This window comes from Rutidosis leptorrhynchoides, chromosome 4 (genome assembly GCF_046630445.1).
Source record: "Rutidosis leptorrhynchoides isolate AG116_Rl617_1_P2 chromosome 4, CSIRO_AGI_Rlap_v1, whole genome shotgun sequence".
NCBI lineage: Eukaryota > Viridiplantae > Streptophyta > Magnoliopsida > Asterales > Asteraceae > Rutidosis > Rutidosis leptorrhynchoides.
This window is the reverse complement of record NC_092336.1, coordinates 403,463,681-403,481,740: the sequence shown is the minus strand read 5'-3', so window position 1 is coordinate 403,481,740 and position 18,060 is coordinate 403,463,681. Positions and strand designations below refer to the sequence as shown.

The 18,060-nt window shown below is 31.3% G+C and overlaps 1 protein-coding gene across 1 annotated transcript in view; it reads right to left on the bottom strand.

Annotated features, from left to right (window-relative positions):
* Window positions 1–7,981, bottom strand: part of LOC139844105 (CEN-like protein 4) — a 30,634-nt gene extending 22,653 nt beyond the window's left edge. Inside the window, exons 1-2 of the mRNA XM_071834318.1 lie at window positions 7,769–7,981; window positions 7,531–7,592 (exon numbers count right to left, since the gene is read on the bottom strand). Coding sequence (XP_071690419.1) covers window positions 7,531–7,592; window positions 7,769–7,981 — 275 coding nt within the window. The remainder of the gene's footprint in view (window positions 1–7,530; window positions 7,593–7,768) is intronic.
* Between the last annotated feature and the right edge of the window lie 10,079 nt (window positions 7,982–18,060).

Here is an 18,060-nt window from a genome sequence, read left to right as displayed (position 1 = left end):
TTTAAATATCGTCATTTTATATTTTTAAATATTTTTAAAAGATTTATTAGAGTAAATAATATAATTTATTTATTAATAAATAAAATTTTATATTAAATTTATATAATAAAATATACTTTTATATATATTTAAGTAATAAAATTTATAGGGTTCATTTAATATCATAAAGATAATATGATAGGTATTATTAAAGTAAGTTATTACACGTAGTAAAATATGTTTGTATCACATATTTATTTGATAAAATAATATCTATAATGATAGTAAGTAAAAGTTGTATTATTTTGTAATAATAATTATTATTATAAAAATATCAATATTTATAATTACTAAGATGATATTATGATAAAACCATAATTCTAATTATGATAACTTTAATATTTACGATAATTTTTAATATTATCTTTAAAATAATAATTCTATTTAAAATAATAATAATAATAATAATGATATTTTATAGTAACAATGACATTTCTATTAAAATGATAATTTTTGTTAAAATGATAGTTTTAATACTAACGATACTTTTAATAATAATAGTAATGATAAAAATAATAAGAACGATAATTTTATCTAAATCAATATCTTATAATATTTTAATTTCATCATGAAACTCTTACCCATTATTTCCTAATCGTTTCGTTTAATAGCTTTTAATCGTCTTTTATATCGTGTTCATAATAATAATAATGATAATAATAGTAATCAAAATAATTAGGTGTTACAAATATTTGTTTTAATTACACTAATATTAATAATGATAGTTACTATAACATTATTAACGATAATACTAATAATTATCTTAATGATAATATAGTAATAATAATAATAATAACAATAACAATAACTATTTTTAAATAATGATATATATATTAATAATGATAATAATAATAATAATACCAATAATAATAATAATAATAATAATTGGATAATAATAATAATACTAATTATAACTTTAACGATAATAACGATAGTAATAAAAAAAATAACAATTTTTAATGATAAATCCCTTTTATTGATAAAGATAATAATAATGATAATAATAAGATAAAACTAGAACGACGATAAAAATGACGATAATAATAATCATTTTTAATAAAAATATCGAAAATTCAATTGATTATAACTTCTAATTCGTTCATCGAAACCATTCGATATCTAAAGGAAAAGTTCTTAATTTTTCGCTAGCTTTCTAATGACATGCATATCTTATACCTTATCTCAACCGCAAGTGTAACTAATTCAAGATTCAACCTAACCTGTCTAAGGGCAATATCAAAAGTACAAGCATGCATAATCCTAAATACTCGAGCACTAGTCAGGGATACACTATTAGTATGTAAAAGTTAAATTATGAGTAGTCACGTATCAATATTGAGATTCAATATTGCAGGAAAGGTACGTAGACGTAACGGAAATGATAAACACTATATTGACCTCACGAGCATACCCATGAACCATACTCAATCACCTCCATAGCTATAACCCATAATTTCCTTAATCCCATCCCACTCGAAAAACAATTTCGAAATCACTCGGATAGCACTCCGTCGTAATATTTTATGTATACTAATAATATCTTGAAATAATACGGAGTAAATATATATATGTAAATCGATTGAGAGAGTTTAGAGAAAAATATTTTCAAGTTTCTATGAAATAATGAAACCTATTGAATTCTATTTATAATAGATTTTTAAATTATTAAAGTGAATTATTAAAGTATGAATTATTAAAGTGAATTATTAAAGTATGAATTATTAAAGTGAATTATTAAAGTATGAATTATTAAAGTGAATTATTAAAGTATGAATTATTAAAGTGAATTATTAAAGTATGAATTATTAAAGTGAATTATTAAAGTTAAAGTAAAGTAAAAATAAAGTAAAGGTAAAGTTTAAGTATAGTAAAAGTATAAAACTACATAATACGTATAATATGCGTATAAATATATATAATATTAATTTAAATCATTATATATATTTAATAAAATAAAATATAAATATCGTTATCTTTATCATACTAGTTAAGTAATGAGTTGTCAAAAGTGGTTCTAGATATTTATAAAAGTTATATACGTTTTAATAATAAAGTTCTTTTTAAACTGAAAACGTTTTTGTACGTTTGAAACTAAATAGATCAATCGAGTCTTTATGAGATTCAATCTTCCACTATCCTTTGTCTAGTTCTCAATGATTAACAATTTGTTCTTATTTATAAATCACTTTACCATTTTCCGAATATTGTTAAAATAGAAAGATTTCTCAAATCAACGTGGGCCTTTCAACAGAGACTTGTAATCATAATTCAATATATCTGATAATTCAATCATTTGATCTTATCTTCTAATTCCATTGATAAATATTTTGAAACAGATACAATCATATAAAGTATTTAATCTAATATTTTGTTTACGTTTCAAGTTATAATATATATACACATATACATATATAATCATATTCGTTTAATGGTTCGTGAATCGTTGGAAGTTGGTCGAGGTTGAATGAATGTATGAACATAGTTTAAAATTCTTGAAATTTAACTTAACAAATATTGCTTATCGTGTCGGAAACATATAAAGATTAAAGTTTAAATTTGGTTGGAAATTTCCGGGTTGTCACATTCCTCGGGTATTACCTACCCGTTAAAATATTTTCACAATTAACACTTTGTACGAAAGAATTTTTAATTACAATCTTTATGAAAACATATATACATATATATTTTCTTCAGATGTAATCATGGATTCATTGAGTTAATATGATATTAAACTCATTTGGTTTACCGTTATAACTAGAATACATAATCTCTAAAACATTTAGAGATTACTTAATCTCCATGAAGAACGAAGATAATCGATGTAGAACGATAAGTAGCACGATGATTATACTCGAGGTACAGAATGAGATGTTGAGGCATGAATTGTTGATGGTACTGGCACTGTTACTGATGGTACTGTTGGTGCTGGTGATGTTGCTGAAGCTAGTACATTTTGCACCATATTCTCCAAATTTATTTTTCGAGCGCGAAATTTGTTGACTTCTTCTATTATTCCGGGGTGATTGTCGGTTGGAACGAGTGAATGAATAAGGTTTAGAATTTTAGATAGAATATAATCTTGGCGAGTTACTCTGGAAATGAGTGTGAAAATGGTGTTTCGGATAGGTTCGCCGATAAGTGCATTAGGTTCTTCACCAAGAGGTGAAGTTGGTTGGTGGAAAGGATCGCCTTCCTCTCGTCTCCATTGGTTAAATCGAATACGAACCCATCAGATGAATTGGTTGATTCATTCTGGTGACACTGCTTTCGGAGCTTAGGTGAAACTCCATATCGAAATAGCTGTCGGAATCCGAGGGATTCGAACTGGTTGAGGGATCCATCTCGTACGATCAGATGGAGGATTTTCGATAAGAAATAGATTATATGACGTAGATTAGTACCCTGTAATACATAATTTACATATGCATATACAATACTAAAATCCCATACGTTACAGAGGAATCTACGAAAACTGTCAGGCAAATGTAACAATAACAGATACGCTAAGATATGAATTTATCTATACACTGTCTATGCAATAGAGGCAGTAAGAAGTGTGTAGACTTTTAGGATGATAAGCAGGTAATTTTTAACACGAAATGATAAGCAAAACTTTTGACATGCAGACACGGTCGAAGTCCAGACTCACTAATGCATCTTAACAACTATCAGTTAGACACACTAATGCAAGACCTGGTTCGCTAAGACCACCGCTCTGATACCAACTGAAAGGACCCGTCCTAATCCATCCGGACGAAGTCCATATTGATTATAGACAATTCGTAATAGTTGATTACATCGCGAGGTACTTGACCTCTATATGATACATTTTACAAACATTGCATTCGTTTTTAAAAGACAAACTTGCTTTACATCGAAAGTTGACGGCATGCATATCATTTCATAATATATCAAACTATAATTGACTTAATAATAATCTTGATGAACTCAATGACTCGAATGCAACGTCTTTTGAAATATGTCATGAATGACTCCAAGTAATATCTCTAAAATGAGCAAAATGCACAGCGGAAGATTTTTTTCATACCTGAGAATAAACATGCTTTAAAGTGTCAACCAAAAGGTTGGTGAGTTCATTAGTTTAACATAAATAATCATTTTCATCATTTTAATAGACCACAAGATTTTCATATTTCATAAACATCATTTTCATATCAGACATTTCGCAAACTGCATAGAGATAAAAATCATCCATATGGATTGAACACCTGGTAACCGACGTTAACTTAATGCATTGAATATCCCCAAAATAGAACCTCTCGTCTGTATAATAATCTCGAAGTACTAAAGCATTCGTACCCCGAATGGGACTTGTCAAGGTTCATAGATCTATCTTTAGGATTCGCGTCAATCAGGGGCCATTTCCCTAAATTCTTAGGTTACCAGACTTCAAGGGCGATATTCGGTTTAATAATCCAACCATATAATGTAGTTTTTGATCACTTGTATCTATTTCGTAAAACAGTTATAAAAGCAGCGCATTTATTCTCAGTCCCAAAAATATATATTGCAAAAGCATTTAAAAAGGGAGCAAATGAAACTCACAGTACTGTATTTTGTAGTAAAAATACATATGACGACATTGAACAATGCAGGGTTGGCCTCGGATTCACGAACCTATATCATTGGTATGTATATATATTAAAATGTATAATCGTAATTGAACAATTTATTATATCTGTATTTATTATTAGTGATATAATATATTTTTTTATGTTAATAACTTATATATGTCATTATATATATATATATATATATATATATATATATATATATATATATATATATATATATATATATATATATATATATATATATATGTATATATATATATCTTTAAGTAAATAACCATTTTTGTATAGTTAAGTTTTTGTATTAAATATATATGTATATATATTTATATACATTTGTATACCTATATGTATTTTATAAACATATTTTATTTGTTAACTTAATGATAATACTAATAACAATAATACTAATAGTGATAATAATATTATTGATAATAATTATAATAATAATACTGATAGTTTTATTTGATAGCTTTAGTAAAATTGATAGTAATGATAGTAAATTTTAATAATAACAATATAGATAATGGTAATCATAAAAATAATAGTAAATATTAATGATGATACTTATAACAATAATAATGATAAATATGATATTAATAATTATAAGTATATTGATAAAACTAATATTTAAAAAAAAACAATTCTAATATTAATGATAATAATAATAATATATTTTTTATTACTTTCATAATAATAATAATAATGATATTCCTCATACGTAATAATAATAATACTAATAATAATACCAATACTTAATAATAATAATTATAATTATGATACATGTATTAATATCAATTAATAATAATAACAATAATAATAACAACAATAATAATGATAATAATAATAAAAATTTTAAGAACTACCTCTTGAAAAGAAAATGGCTTTTAAAAAAAAAATACACCATGCGCCACTGCCCGGGTTCGAACCTCCTACATCTCGCTCGACCGCTTAACACCCTAACCATTCGTCAATTTATGTTTTCCTGATTAAATCACTCGCTCTATTTATTTAACCTTGTAGCCTTTTTTCTTATATCTTCTTCCTCCTCACAGTAATTTAAATCGGACGTGACATTAACAAACACCACCACTGATTCCCTTTCGGTTTTAGATTTATGAATCGAAACTGAGGCGAATTGGGGTGTTTGGAATTCAACAGAATTTAATTTAAACAGTCTCGGCAGCTTCGACGAACACTTATATGAACTTGAAATTAGATTATGAAATTGGGATATGTTTAGATGGTAATCACAACATGAAATAACTCTTAAATCACACACAGAAACTTTTGAAATCGTTAATGTAACTTGAATCATACTAGATAACTTGAATTTAATCGAAGCAAATTTATTTGACTTTTTATTCAAAATCTTTGACTCTAAAATTGGAATTCGATATCGAAAATTGGCACTTGTAACTTTGCAGAAAGATCAACTAAGGGATTCCTAACACAATGGTATTAATAGATTTTGATAACTTGTATGAATTTGAACCATGGTAAAATGTATACGCGAACAGAGTAGGCGACTCTCTTATAAATAATACACAGTTTACTTTAACAGTTTAAAAGACTGTAATTGATATTTATAATAGTGAATTAATAATGCAAATTCAATGATATCATAATACACTAGATTTTAGAGGTCGACAGAAAGATTTCGCAGGTATAGAAAAATAGATAAAATAAATATTAGGTGAAGTGATCACTATCAAATTTTGGTGTTTAATTGTTTGTCTTATGGTATAATGGATTTGATTCAAATATTCTTAACAGACAGGAACAAAAACCTCCTACATGATCGATGGGTAAAGGTAACAGATTGTACGTTTTTTTTTATAAATTATATAATTGATTTTAATAAAAATAATAATAATAATAATAATAATAATAATAATAATAATAATAATAATAATAATAATAATAATAATAATAATAATAATAATAATAATAATAATAATAATAATAATATTAATAATAATAATAATAATAATCAATAATAATAATAATTACTAATAATTATTATATTAATAATAATGATAATTTTAACAAGTTAATAATAATTAATGATAGTGATAATAATAAAATTGTTAATAATAATAAAAGGTATTGGTTCCTACTAATAATATTAATTTATAACAATACTAATAATTCTTAATGATAATAATATCTAATAATACAAAAAAATATAACAAGTTTCATGTACTCCATTTTTATATTTAGAATAACGATATTAATAATACTTATATTGATGTTATTATTTATAGTAATAATGAGAATAATAGTAATATTACTATATCAATTATATTTTACTTTCAATTTAACATATTAATATTACATGTTATTGATTGTGTAATATATAACATGACATATATCGAATATTTATTATTCATACATATAAATCTAGTAATAATTATATATTAAAATAATATATATATTTATAATTATTTTCATTTTAAAATGCACCTAATTACTTTGTATTTTATTTTACATATTTAGTTCTAGTATTTAAATTATATTTTATAATATCAATTTATTATATATACTTTCGTTTATAAATATATATACATATTGTTTATAAACAATTGTTCGTGAATCGTTGGGAATAATCAAAGGTTAAATGAATCCATTTAAACAGTTCACAAATTTAAGACTCGATCTAATAGACTTTGCTTATCGTGTTGGAAACATATAAAGATCAAGTTTAAATTTGGTCGGAAATTCTCGGGTCGTCACATTGTGTGTGCGTGCCCATTAGGGTTTTGGGGCTCTTGATTGAAAAATTTATAATATCAAGAAGTTAATCACAACACTACAATGTCTAAAACGCTTGGTAATTAATTTGTTTATACTAATTATTTATCAAATACATAATTAGTAATAATAATAATATATATACCAGTGCAAATGCTCCTTGAGATATGGATCACTAGGTCCTGGAACATCTGGGTCTGTCATTATCTGCAAATTGAATTCAAAGAAATTTTGATAATTAAGCAAGATTCATTCATCCAATTACAAAGAAACATTAATTATAAACTAGCTACATATAAATAAATCTTAATTTTAATATTAAATGCAATTCAACATCAGAAAAAAAAGTCACAATAATAAAATTAAAGGCTTAATTAAAATACCAGGGTAAAGAAGGATCTCATGTCACCACCATGAATCTCAACCCTAGGTTTAGTGGTAACAGAAGAAGGTAACCTTTCAGTCCCATTGTACACTTGGGTTGATGAGTTTATATACATAATAACCATATTCACACTTGGTACGAAACAATCCACCACATCTCCGACCACCCTCCCTAACACTAGAGGATGATCCGCCGTTAGTATTCTTGCCATTTATGTTTCGAAAAAAAACTTGCTACCTAAAATGTTTTAAGAAAGCTGTAATGTTTTACTGTGTTTTTAAACATGGCCATGTATTTGTAGGGTTAAGACACATCATATCAAGGACTTTTCAAATTATTGCACCCTCTATCCTATTATTTATTCATTATTCATTATTAATTAACCCTTACATACTAAAAGTTGTGGTCGGCGTCGTAGTTTCAGTTATATCGGATTGTCGTTTTAAGTTTGCGTTCACATTACAAACGGTCCCTCAACTTCGACTATATTTACACAACATCTCCTTAAGTTTACACTTTTTCAGGGGTACTGTTAACATCTATTTCCTTATGAAGTAAGGCTTAGTGTATCAACACAATACTAGAAGTATCTAGCTAAAAGTGGGGGAGTGTTGCCGATTGATGTTTACCCTCGGGAAATAATCCATGCAGACCCGATTCACAAGTATAAGAACTTGTGGGGTGGCTTAATCAATCTTTTGTTCGCTGAGCGTTGAGCTACTAGCCGGATGACTTCTAGTGAGAGAAAGTACTATGTTAGAGAGAAAGGTGAAGCCTCTGCTTACAAGTTATCAGAGTGTCTGAATGTGTAAAATGATGACCCAAGGGGTCTATTTATAGTGATAGATCCACCGGATGATTCGGGGACACGTGTCAGATGATGATACATTCTATTATTCGTGATCTGAAATTTATACTGAATGTGACGCTCTCCGGTCAGGACTTAAGTGCTAGGCGGCCCTCAGGGCTTACGCGTGATGGGAGCAGCCTGCACAGCGGAGAACGCTGGACGGATAGTTTCACAAAACTGTTGTTCCCAGTGTTCCTGATGCAAATTTCATGCGAATATTATGCCTTTATGCGTGTATACGATAGGATACACCATTAAGTCCCCCCAGTTTAATGACTTAAACTTTAGCAAAAAGTTAAAGTTATTAAACTAAAAATTTGAATTTCGAAATAGGTCGATTCTTGGGCTTCCCGGGAGTAATAGGCGCGTTTATCGAACGAATTCTTACCACACACGTGTGTGGGTGAAAATAAAACCCCAAAAATGACCATCAGTCATAGCTGTCACGTCCTTCTTTCCTTTTTAACTACCGAACAACCCTAATCGAACTTTCACTTTTACAACTTTTCCTTACCAATCTTCATCTTTCACCATTAATATTCTCTGCACTTCCTGTTTCATTAAAACCTTAATGGCGACCATAAAAGACGTTACAATTACTCGCAGTTTAGTGAATGACAAATACTTGACACTGCTATTGCAACGTTTTCCAAGATTAGCTGGTGCCGAGCCGATAATTCCCTCAATTAATGCTAGAGCTTGTTCGCCACCTCCTGGTAAGGTTGCTGTCTATGGCTATGCATTTTTCAATTATTGCTTGCGACTGCCATTTACACCATTCTTCTTAGAGGTTTGTAAGTTTTACGGAGTTTTCGTTGGCCAATTTGAACCAGCAGCTATTTGAAAAATTCTCATATTTGAGATGTATTGTCATGCTAGTAAAATAGTGCCATCTGTTCAGATATTTTGCTCTTTAGTACGCATAGCATCGTACGAAAAAGGTTGGTTTACATTCAGTAAAGTTGATGGATTTTTGAGACCTGCACTTGATCATCCCTGTCATGATTGGCATCATTCTTTTATCTTCATAAATGAAGACACAATTGCTAACAAATACTCATCTGTGCGTTTTTGGCGTAAATGCATTCATCCCGTATCGGTTACATTTCCAAGGTTAAATAGCAAAGAGAATGCTTTGTTTAAAAAACTGAAAGCTGAACAAATCAACGATGTCAAATATGGGGAACATATGCTTTCATTGACATCCGTAAGCCAAGATTGGGATATCACGCAAGGCTATGCTTGTATTCTTCTTGGGAGAAAGAGTAAGAGTTTAATTTTACCGTATATGCTAATAACATTCTTCTTTCTGTTTATCCAACTAACCACTTTGATTATGTAAATTTTGTAGAAATTAGTCCGCTTACCGCCATGCGCTCGTCGTCTTATCCACAACTTAAATTCACCACACAGAAAATTATTGATGATACTCCCATTCCTGAAAAGGATGCTGCAAGGGAGGAGGAAGAAGAAGAAGAAGAAGAAGAAATAGACATAGGTATGAACCGAACTGCTTCTAGAGAACGCCGTGCCTCAGATAATGATAATGATAACACTGAATTAATTGAAATACTAAATCAAAACCTGAATTTGTTTTCTTGTAGACCTAGTAATGGTGGATTTTATAATCCAAACCCTGCTTTATACGTTATGCCACATTTGAAGTCTTGTGAGTCCTATTGGAACTCTTTTATAAGTAAAAATTTCCCTTTATCTCCAACAGCTACTGCATCACACCAAGATAACACACTAGCAACTCTTCCGTTTAACGCCAAGAGAAGAAGAACTGGGCAAAATGTTCCGTCATCCGCTCAACAAGAAGCTGGCACTAGCTCTTCTCAAAAACAAATTATTCTTCCCAACCTTGACACATATATTCTTTCTTCCTTTCTAAAAGGACCACCACACTCTTATGAGGGTTTCATGAGTTATCTGAATGCCATGGTATGTCCATCACTATCCCAATTTGTCAATAACCTGTCTGGTGCAGATGCTAAGAAGGTTAAAGCGCAAAGTATTATCCTCAATATTGCTTCTGGGCTGAATGACCTTCAACGCTTATCCGAATTTGAAAATAATGAAATTACCACAAGTGAGAAACTTTCTGCTGAAAAGGAGAAAATAACTCAGCTGGAACAAGTGGCTACAACCTTAAAGAGAGATTATGATACGATGAAGAGGAATTTTTTGAACTGCAGCACTCAGAGGGGAGAATTTAGTAAACAAGTGAAAGAACTATCACTCAGAGAAAAGCAACATTTGAGCAGGATTGAAGAACTAGTAAAGGAGAATAATGCTCTGAAAGAACAGCTTAAGGTTAAATAAGAGAATGAAAAACGAATGATTGCTGGGATCCCTGCTCTTGTGAACCGTATTTTTAACTGTCAAGCGTTATCTCACAGGATACGTGAGTTTGTCCGCCTTGCTAAGTCTGCTGAACGGTTGAATTTTTTCAATTTTATGAAGAGAAAACTACCAGATCTTCCAAATCCACTGCCTGAAGTAATTACATCAAAGATCAACGAAAATGCTGTCATAGAAGCTAATGCAGCCGGTGCCTTAATAGAAAATATGAAATTTTCTGATCTTGAAAGTCTTTGTAAAAATCCAAATGTAACCATTGACGGCGTATTAAATTATACCCCTCAAAATGAATGAAATATTATGCTTTCATGTATATATGCCTTGCGTAACTTTTAATACTATATTTGCTGTAATTGCTATGAAGATGCCTTAGTTTATGAACACCTTCTAAGTTAAAAATGTACAAGGTATTGACATTTTACTTCGCAACCACTATGCCTTTTAATACTGAAATTATATTTTTTGTTATACGCTTTCCGTCATGAAATTTATGAGAAAAAGTTGCGAATTATCTTTGCCTTCAAATAGTTTGCAGGACGTCATAGTCCATTATCCGTTTTGCTTTGTATTTTTGTGTATAAGTGTTGTGTCATGACATTTGTAGATTCGTTTTAACGCTTCGATGCTTTAGTGAGTTCTACATGTCTCACTATCGATACAACCATTTTGAGTATGATTGCACTTCTACCACCGAAAGGTTATGTTTCTTTTTGCAGGTAGGGATGACACACAGCTATGTGACACCTGGGCTAAAAAATCCTTGGCCGGATAAAATTTATGAAAAATATTGCCATAAGAATAATTGCTATTATTCATATTTATAAAGAAATTTTTACATTCATGACTATACCTCATGCATTTGATAGGTGATCAAGCTGCCCATGCATATAGTACTACGCATAAAATTTCTTTAAATTCATTGCATTCCAAGCTCTTTCATATTGCTCGTCGGATGGCACAGCAAGCATGTATGACCCATTCTGGTTTACTTTTGTGATCTTATAAGGTCCTTCCCATTTTGGTGCCAACTTTCCAAATTTGATTTGCCTGCTTGCCTCATTATCTCGTAGCACCAGATCACCAACTTCAAATTGTGTATGCTTCACTTTCTTGTTGTAATATTTTGCCATCTTATGCTTGTGATCTGCTTGCCGGATGGCGGCCATCAATCTTATTTCTTCCAACAAGTTGAGATTTTCCCTTAATGCTTCAGAATTAGCTTCAATATCAAATGCCATAATGCGTTGTGTTGGAACACATATTTCGACTGGTATTACTGCTTCTGTACCATATACTAGACTGAAGGGTGTTTCCCCCGTGCTCCACTTTGGAGTTGTCCGGTGTGCCCATAGTACATTTGGTAGTTTGTCTACCCAACCAGTTTGACTTAATCCCAACCGTGCCTTAATGCCAGCAACAATTTCTTTGTTAGTAACCTCTACTTGCCCATTCGCTTGAGGATGAGCAACAGATGTAAAGTTTTGCTTTATTCCTAACTCCTCACACCAACTTCGAAATGGATTCTCTGCAAATTGCTTACCGTTGTCACTGACTATTTCATTTGGAACCCCATAACGGTACACGATATCATGCCAAACAAACTTCTTAACATTTTCTCCTGTAATCTTTGCTAAAGCTTTTGCTTCAACCCACTTTGTGAAAAAATCAATTGCTACCACCAAGAACTTAGCATTACCGGTACTTCTATTGAATGGTCCCACAATATCAATCGCCCATTTGCAGAACGGCCAAGCGGATGACACTGGTATCAAGTCATACTTTGGAAGACGCTGAACCGTACCATGCCTCTGACAGTTCTCACATGTTTTTATGATCTCCGCAACATCTCGATAAAGGGAAGGCCAAAAATATCCTCGTCGCATAATCCGTGATGCCACAGTACGGAAGCCGGAGTGTTGAGAACAAACTCCTTCATGCATCTCCTTGACTACTTTCAATGCTTCATCATTGGCTAAACACCTTAACAACGGACCATTGTAAGACTTTCGATAAAGAGCACCATTAACTACTTCATACATTGGTACTGTTACTCTTATCCTTCTGGCTTTCACCTTGTCAACGGGTAACCCTCTGTCATGCAAATACCTTAAATATGGAGTCATCCAAGTTTCCTTGGAACTTTCAACTATCCTCATAATTGGTCTTTCATGTATTGATTTTTCCTTAAGCTCCTCAACTAACACTCATTTGTGCAAATGATCAAAGGTTAAAGTAGCTAACTTGCTTAAGATATCAGCCTTCTTGTTCTTATTTCGAGGGATTTGCACGACCTCTAGATTATCAAATTTCTTTGAAATTATTTCTACCAACTTTACATATTGCCTCATTGATGTATCTCTTGCATCAAACGTTCCGTTAACTTGCTGGGCCACAATTTGAGAATCAACATATGCCCTTAGGTTTGTTATACCCATTTCTACTGCTATGCGCAATCCGGAGAGTAATGTCTCGTACTCTGCTTCATTGTTGGACACATAAAAGCAAAATTTCAATGCATAGTTATACTCTTCTCCATATGGACTTGTTAGAACCAGTCCTGCACCTGTTCCTTCTTCACTGGAGGCCCCATCAGTGTGCAATTCCCAAACATGCTGTTGTGGTGCCATTTTATTGTCATATTCCACTTTTTCATTTATTTCCAGAAGAAAATCTGCCAATATCTGTCCTTTAACCGCATTTCTGGGAGCAAAATTGATTTCATATTCGCCCAATTCAATGGCCCATTTCGCTAGACGGCGAGATAACTCTGGACGCCAGAGTATTTGTTTCAACGGTTGGTCTGTTAACACCAATATATGATGACCTTGAAAATACCTTCGTAAACGTCGTGCAGTATGCACAAGGGCATAAACCATGCGGTGAATTGGTGGATAATTCGTTTCACTGAGCTGCAATACTTTGCTAACACAATATATAGGCATTTGCACACCATTCCGTTCAGCGATTAAGACAGAACTAATTGCTTATTTTGAGACAGCTAGATACAAAATCAGAGTTTCCCCTTCTTTTGGTGCTGTTAACGTAGGTAATGTTTTCAACAATTGCTTGACTTCCTGAAATGCTCCTTCAACTTCCGTTGTCCATACAAAATCTTTTTTATTGAGACAACTTTTTAACACCTTCATGAATGGAAGGGATTTTTCAGGTGCTTTGGATAAAAATCTTGTTAATGCTGCTAAACATCCATTTAATCTCTGAACATCCTTTTTGCTAGCCGGCGATTTCATGTCTTCAATTGCTTGAATTTTCTTAGGATTAGCTTTAATACCCCGTTCTGTAACAATATGACCTAAAAATTTTCCCTCTTCTACGCCAAACGTACACTTCTTGGGATTTAACTTCATATTGATTTTTCGCAAAGATGCAAAAGTCTCTTGTATATCTCGCAACATCTTTTCTTCAGTATGACTTTTTATGACGATGTCATCGACATAAGCCTCTAAATTTCACCCAATTTGATCCTTAAACGCCATATCAATAAGTCGTTGATATGTTGCTCCTGCATTCTTCAAACTAAAAGGAATTTTCATGTAACAGAATATGCCTTCCGTCGTGTGAAAAGCCGTTTTGTCTTCATCTTTTAAGGCCATAGGTATTTGATGATACCCCTTAGCTGCATCTAAAAAACATTTAAATCGATATCCTGCCAAATAGCTGCATCTAAAAAACATCTAAAAAACATTCTTGGAACGTTCTTCGAATGTCTTACAAACTGATCTCGCCTTAAATAGTTGTGCCGAGGAATTCTGGCCGACTCTAGACAAGATTTCATCAATCATGTCTCCGGGTAGGTCTCTTAAAATATTGGGTTGTCTATCCATTTTGTGTTTTTAAACTGTAAAATAGACAAGAGTTAGATTCATAAAAAAATACTTATTAATACAAGCAATTTTTACCTATATCATAAAGCATACGAACACTATATTACATATATTACACCACACGAATACAACTATCTTATTCCGACTCGCTCGTTTCTTCTTCTTCTTCGGTTTTGGTTCGTTTTGCCAAGTTTCTAGGGATATATGATGTTCCCCTAATACGAGCCGTCGTTGTCCACATTGGTTTAGAAAAACCTGGTGGTTTAGAGGTTCCCGGGTCATTGTTACAACTTAAGGACTTCGGGCATTGACGATACATATAAAGTTCATCGGGGTTGGAATTAGATTTCTCTATTTTTATGCCCTTTCCCTTATTATTTTCTTTTGCCTTTTTAAATTCAGTTGGGGTAATTTCTATAACATCATCGGAATTCTCGTCGGAATCCGATTCATCGGAGAATTGGTAATCCTCCCAATATTTTGCTTCCTTGGCGGAAACACCATTGACCATAATTAACCTTGGTCGGTTGGTTGAGGATTTTCTTTTACTTAACCGTTTTATTATTTCCCCCACCGGTTCCGATTCTTCTTCCGGTTCCGATTCTTCTTCCGGTTCCGATTCTTCTTCCGGTTCCGACTCTTCTTCCGGTTCCTCTTCGGGAACTTGTGAATCAGTTCACGAATCATTCCAATTTACATTTGACTCTTCATTATTATTAGGTGAGTCAATGGGACTTGTTCTAGAGGTAGACATCTATCACATAATATCAAACGCGTTAAGAGATTAATATATCACATAATATTCACATGTTAAAAATATATAGTTTCCAACAAAATTTGTTAAGCAATCATTTTTCAAGTAAACACGGTTGAAGTCCAGACTCACTAATGCATCCTAACAAACTAGATAAGACACACTAATGAAAAATTCTGGTTCTCTAAGACCAACGCTCGGATACCAACTGAAATGTCCCGTTCTTATTGATTAAAAACGTTCCATATTAATTGATTTCGTTGCGAGGTTTTGACCTCTATATGAGACGTTTTTCAAAGACTGCATTCATTTTTAAAACAAACCATAACCTTTATTTCATAAATAAAGGTTTAAAAAGCTTTACGTAGATTATCAAATAATGATAATCTAAAATATCCTGTTTACACACGACCATTACATAATGGTTTACAATACAAATATGTTACATCGAAATCAGTTTCTTGAATGCAGTTTTTACACAATATCATACAAACATGGACTCCAAATCTTGTCCTTATTTTAGTATGCAACAGCGGAAGCTCTTAATATTCACCTGAGAATAAACATGCTTTAAACGTCAACAAAAATGTTGGTGAGTTATAGGTTTAACCTATATATATCAAATCGTAACAATAGACCACAAGATTTATATTTCAATACACATCCCATACATAGAGATAAAAATCATTCATATGGTGAACACCTGGTAACCGACATTAACAAGATGCATATATAAGAATATCCCCATCATTCCGGGACACCCTTCGGATATGATATAAATTTCGAAGTACTAAAGCATCCGGTACTTTGGATGGGGTTTGTTAGGCCCAATAGATCTATCTTTAGGATTCGCGTCAATTAGGGTGTATGTTCCCTAATTCTTAGATTACCAGACTTAATAAAAAGGGGCATATTCGATTTCGATAATTCAACCATAGAATGTAGTTTCACGTACTTGTGTCTATTTTGTAAATCATTTATAAAACCTGCATGTATTCTCATCCCAAAAATATTAGATTTTAAAAGTGGGACTATAACTCACTTTCACAGATTTTTACTTCGTCGGGAAGTAAGACTTGGCCACTGGTTGATTCACGAACCTATAACAATATATACATATATATCAAAGTATGTTCAAAATATATTTACAACACTTTTAATATATTTTGATGTTTTAAGTTTATTAAGTCAGCTGTCCTCGTTAGTAACCTACAACTAGTTGTCCACAGTTAGATGTACAGAAATAAATCGATAAATATTATCTTGAATCAATCCACGACCCAGTGTATACGTATCTCAGTATTGATCACAACTCAAACTATATATATTTTGGAATCAACCTCAACCCTGTATAGCTAACTCCAACATTCACATATAGAGTGTCTATGGTTGTTCCGAAATATATATAGATGTGTCGACATGATAGGTCGAAACATTGTATACGTGTCTATGGTATCTCAAGATTACATAATATACAATACAAGTTGATTAAGTTATGGTTGGAATAGATTTGTTACCAATTTTCACGTAGCTAAAATGAGAAAAATTATCCAATCTTGTTTTACCCATAACTTCTTCATTTTAAATCCGTTTTGAGTGAATCAAATTGCTATGGTTTCATATTGAACTCTATTTTATGAATCTAAACAGAAAAGTATAGGTTTATAGTCGGAAAAAATAAGTTACAAGTCGTTTTTGTAAAGGTAGTCATTTCAGTCGAAAGAACGACGTCTAGATGACCATTTTAGAAAACATACTTCCACTTTGAGTTTAACCATAATTTTTGGATATAGTTTCATGTTCATAATAAAAATCATTTTCTCAGAATAACAACTTTTAAATCAAAGTTTATCATAGTTTTTAATTAACTAACCCAAAACAGCCCGCGGTGTTACTACGACGGCGTAAATCCGGTTTTACGGTGTTTTTCGTGTTTCCAGGTTTTAAGTCATTAAGTTAGCATATCATATAGATATAGAACATGTGTTTAGTTGATTTTAAAAGTCAAGTTAGAAGGATTAACTTTTGTTTGCGAACAAGTTTAGAATTAACTAAACTATGTTCTAGTGATTACAAGTTTAAACCTTCGAATAAGATAGCTTTATATGTATGAATCGAATGATGTTATGAACATCATTACTACCTTAATTTCCTTGGATAAACCTACTGGAAAAGAGAAAAATGGATCTAGCTTCAATGGATCCTTGGATGGCTCGAAGTTCTTGAAGCAGAATCATGACACGAAAACAAGTTCAAGTAAGATCATCACTTGAAATAAGATTGTTATAGTTATAGAAATTGAACCAAAGTTTGAATATGATTATTACCTTGTATTAGAATGATAACCTACTGTAAGAAACAAAGATTTCTTGAGGTTGGATGATCACCTTACAAGATTGGAAGTGAGCTAGCAAACTTGAAAGTATTCTTGATTTTATGAAACTAGAACTTTTGAAATTTATGAAGAACACTTAGAACTT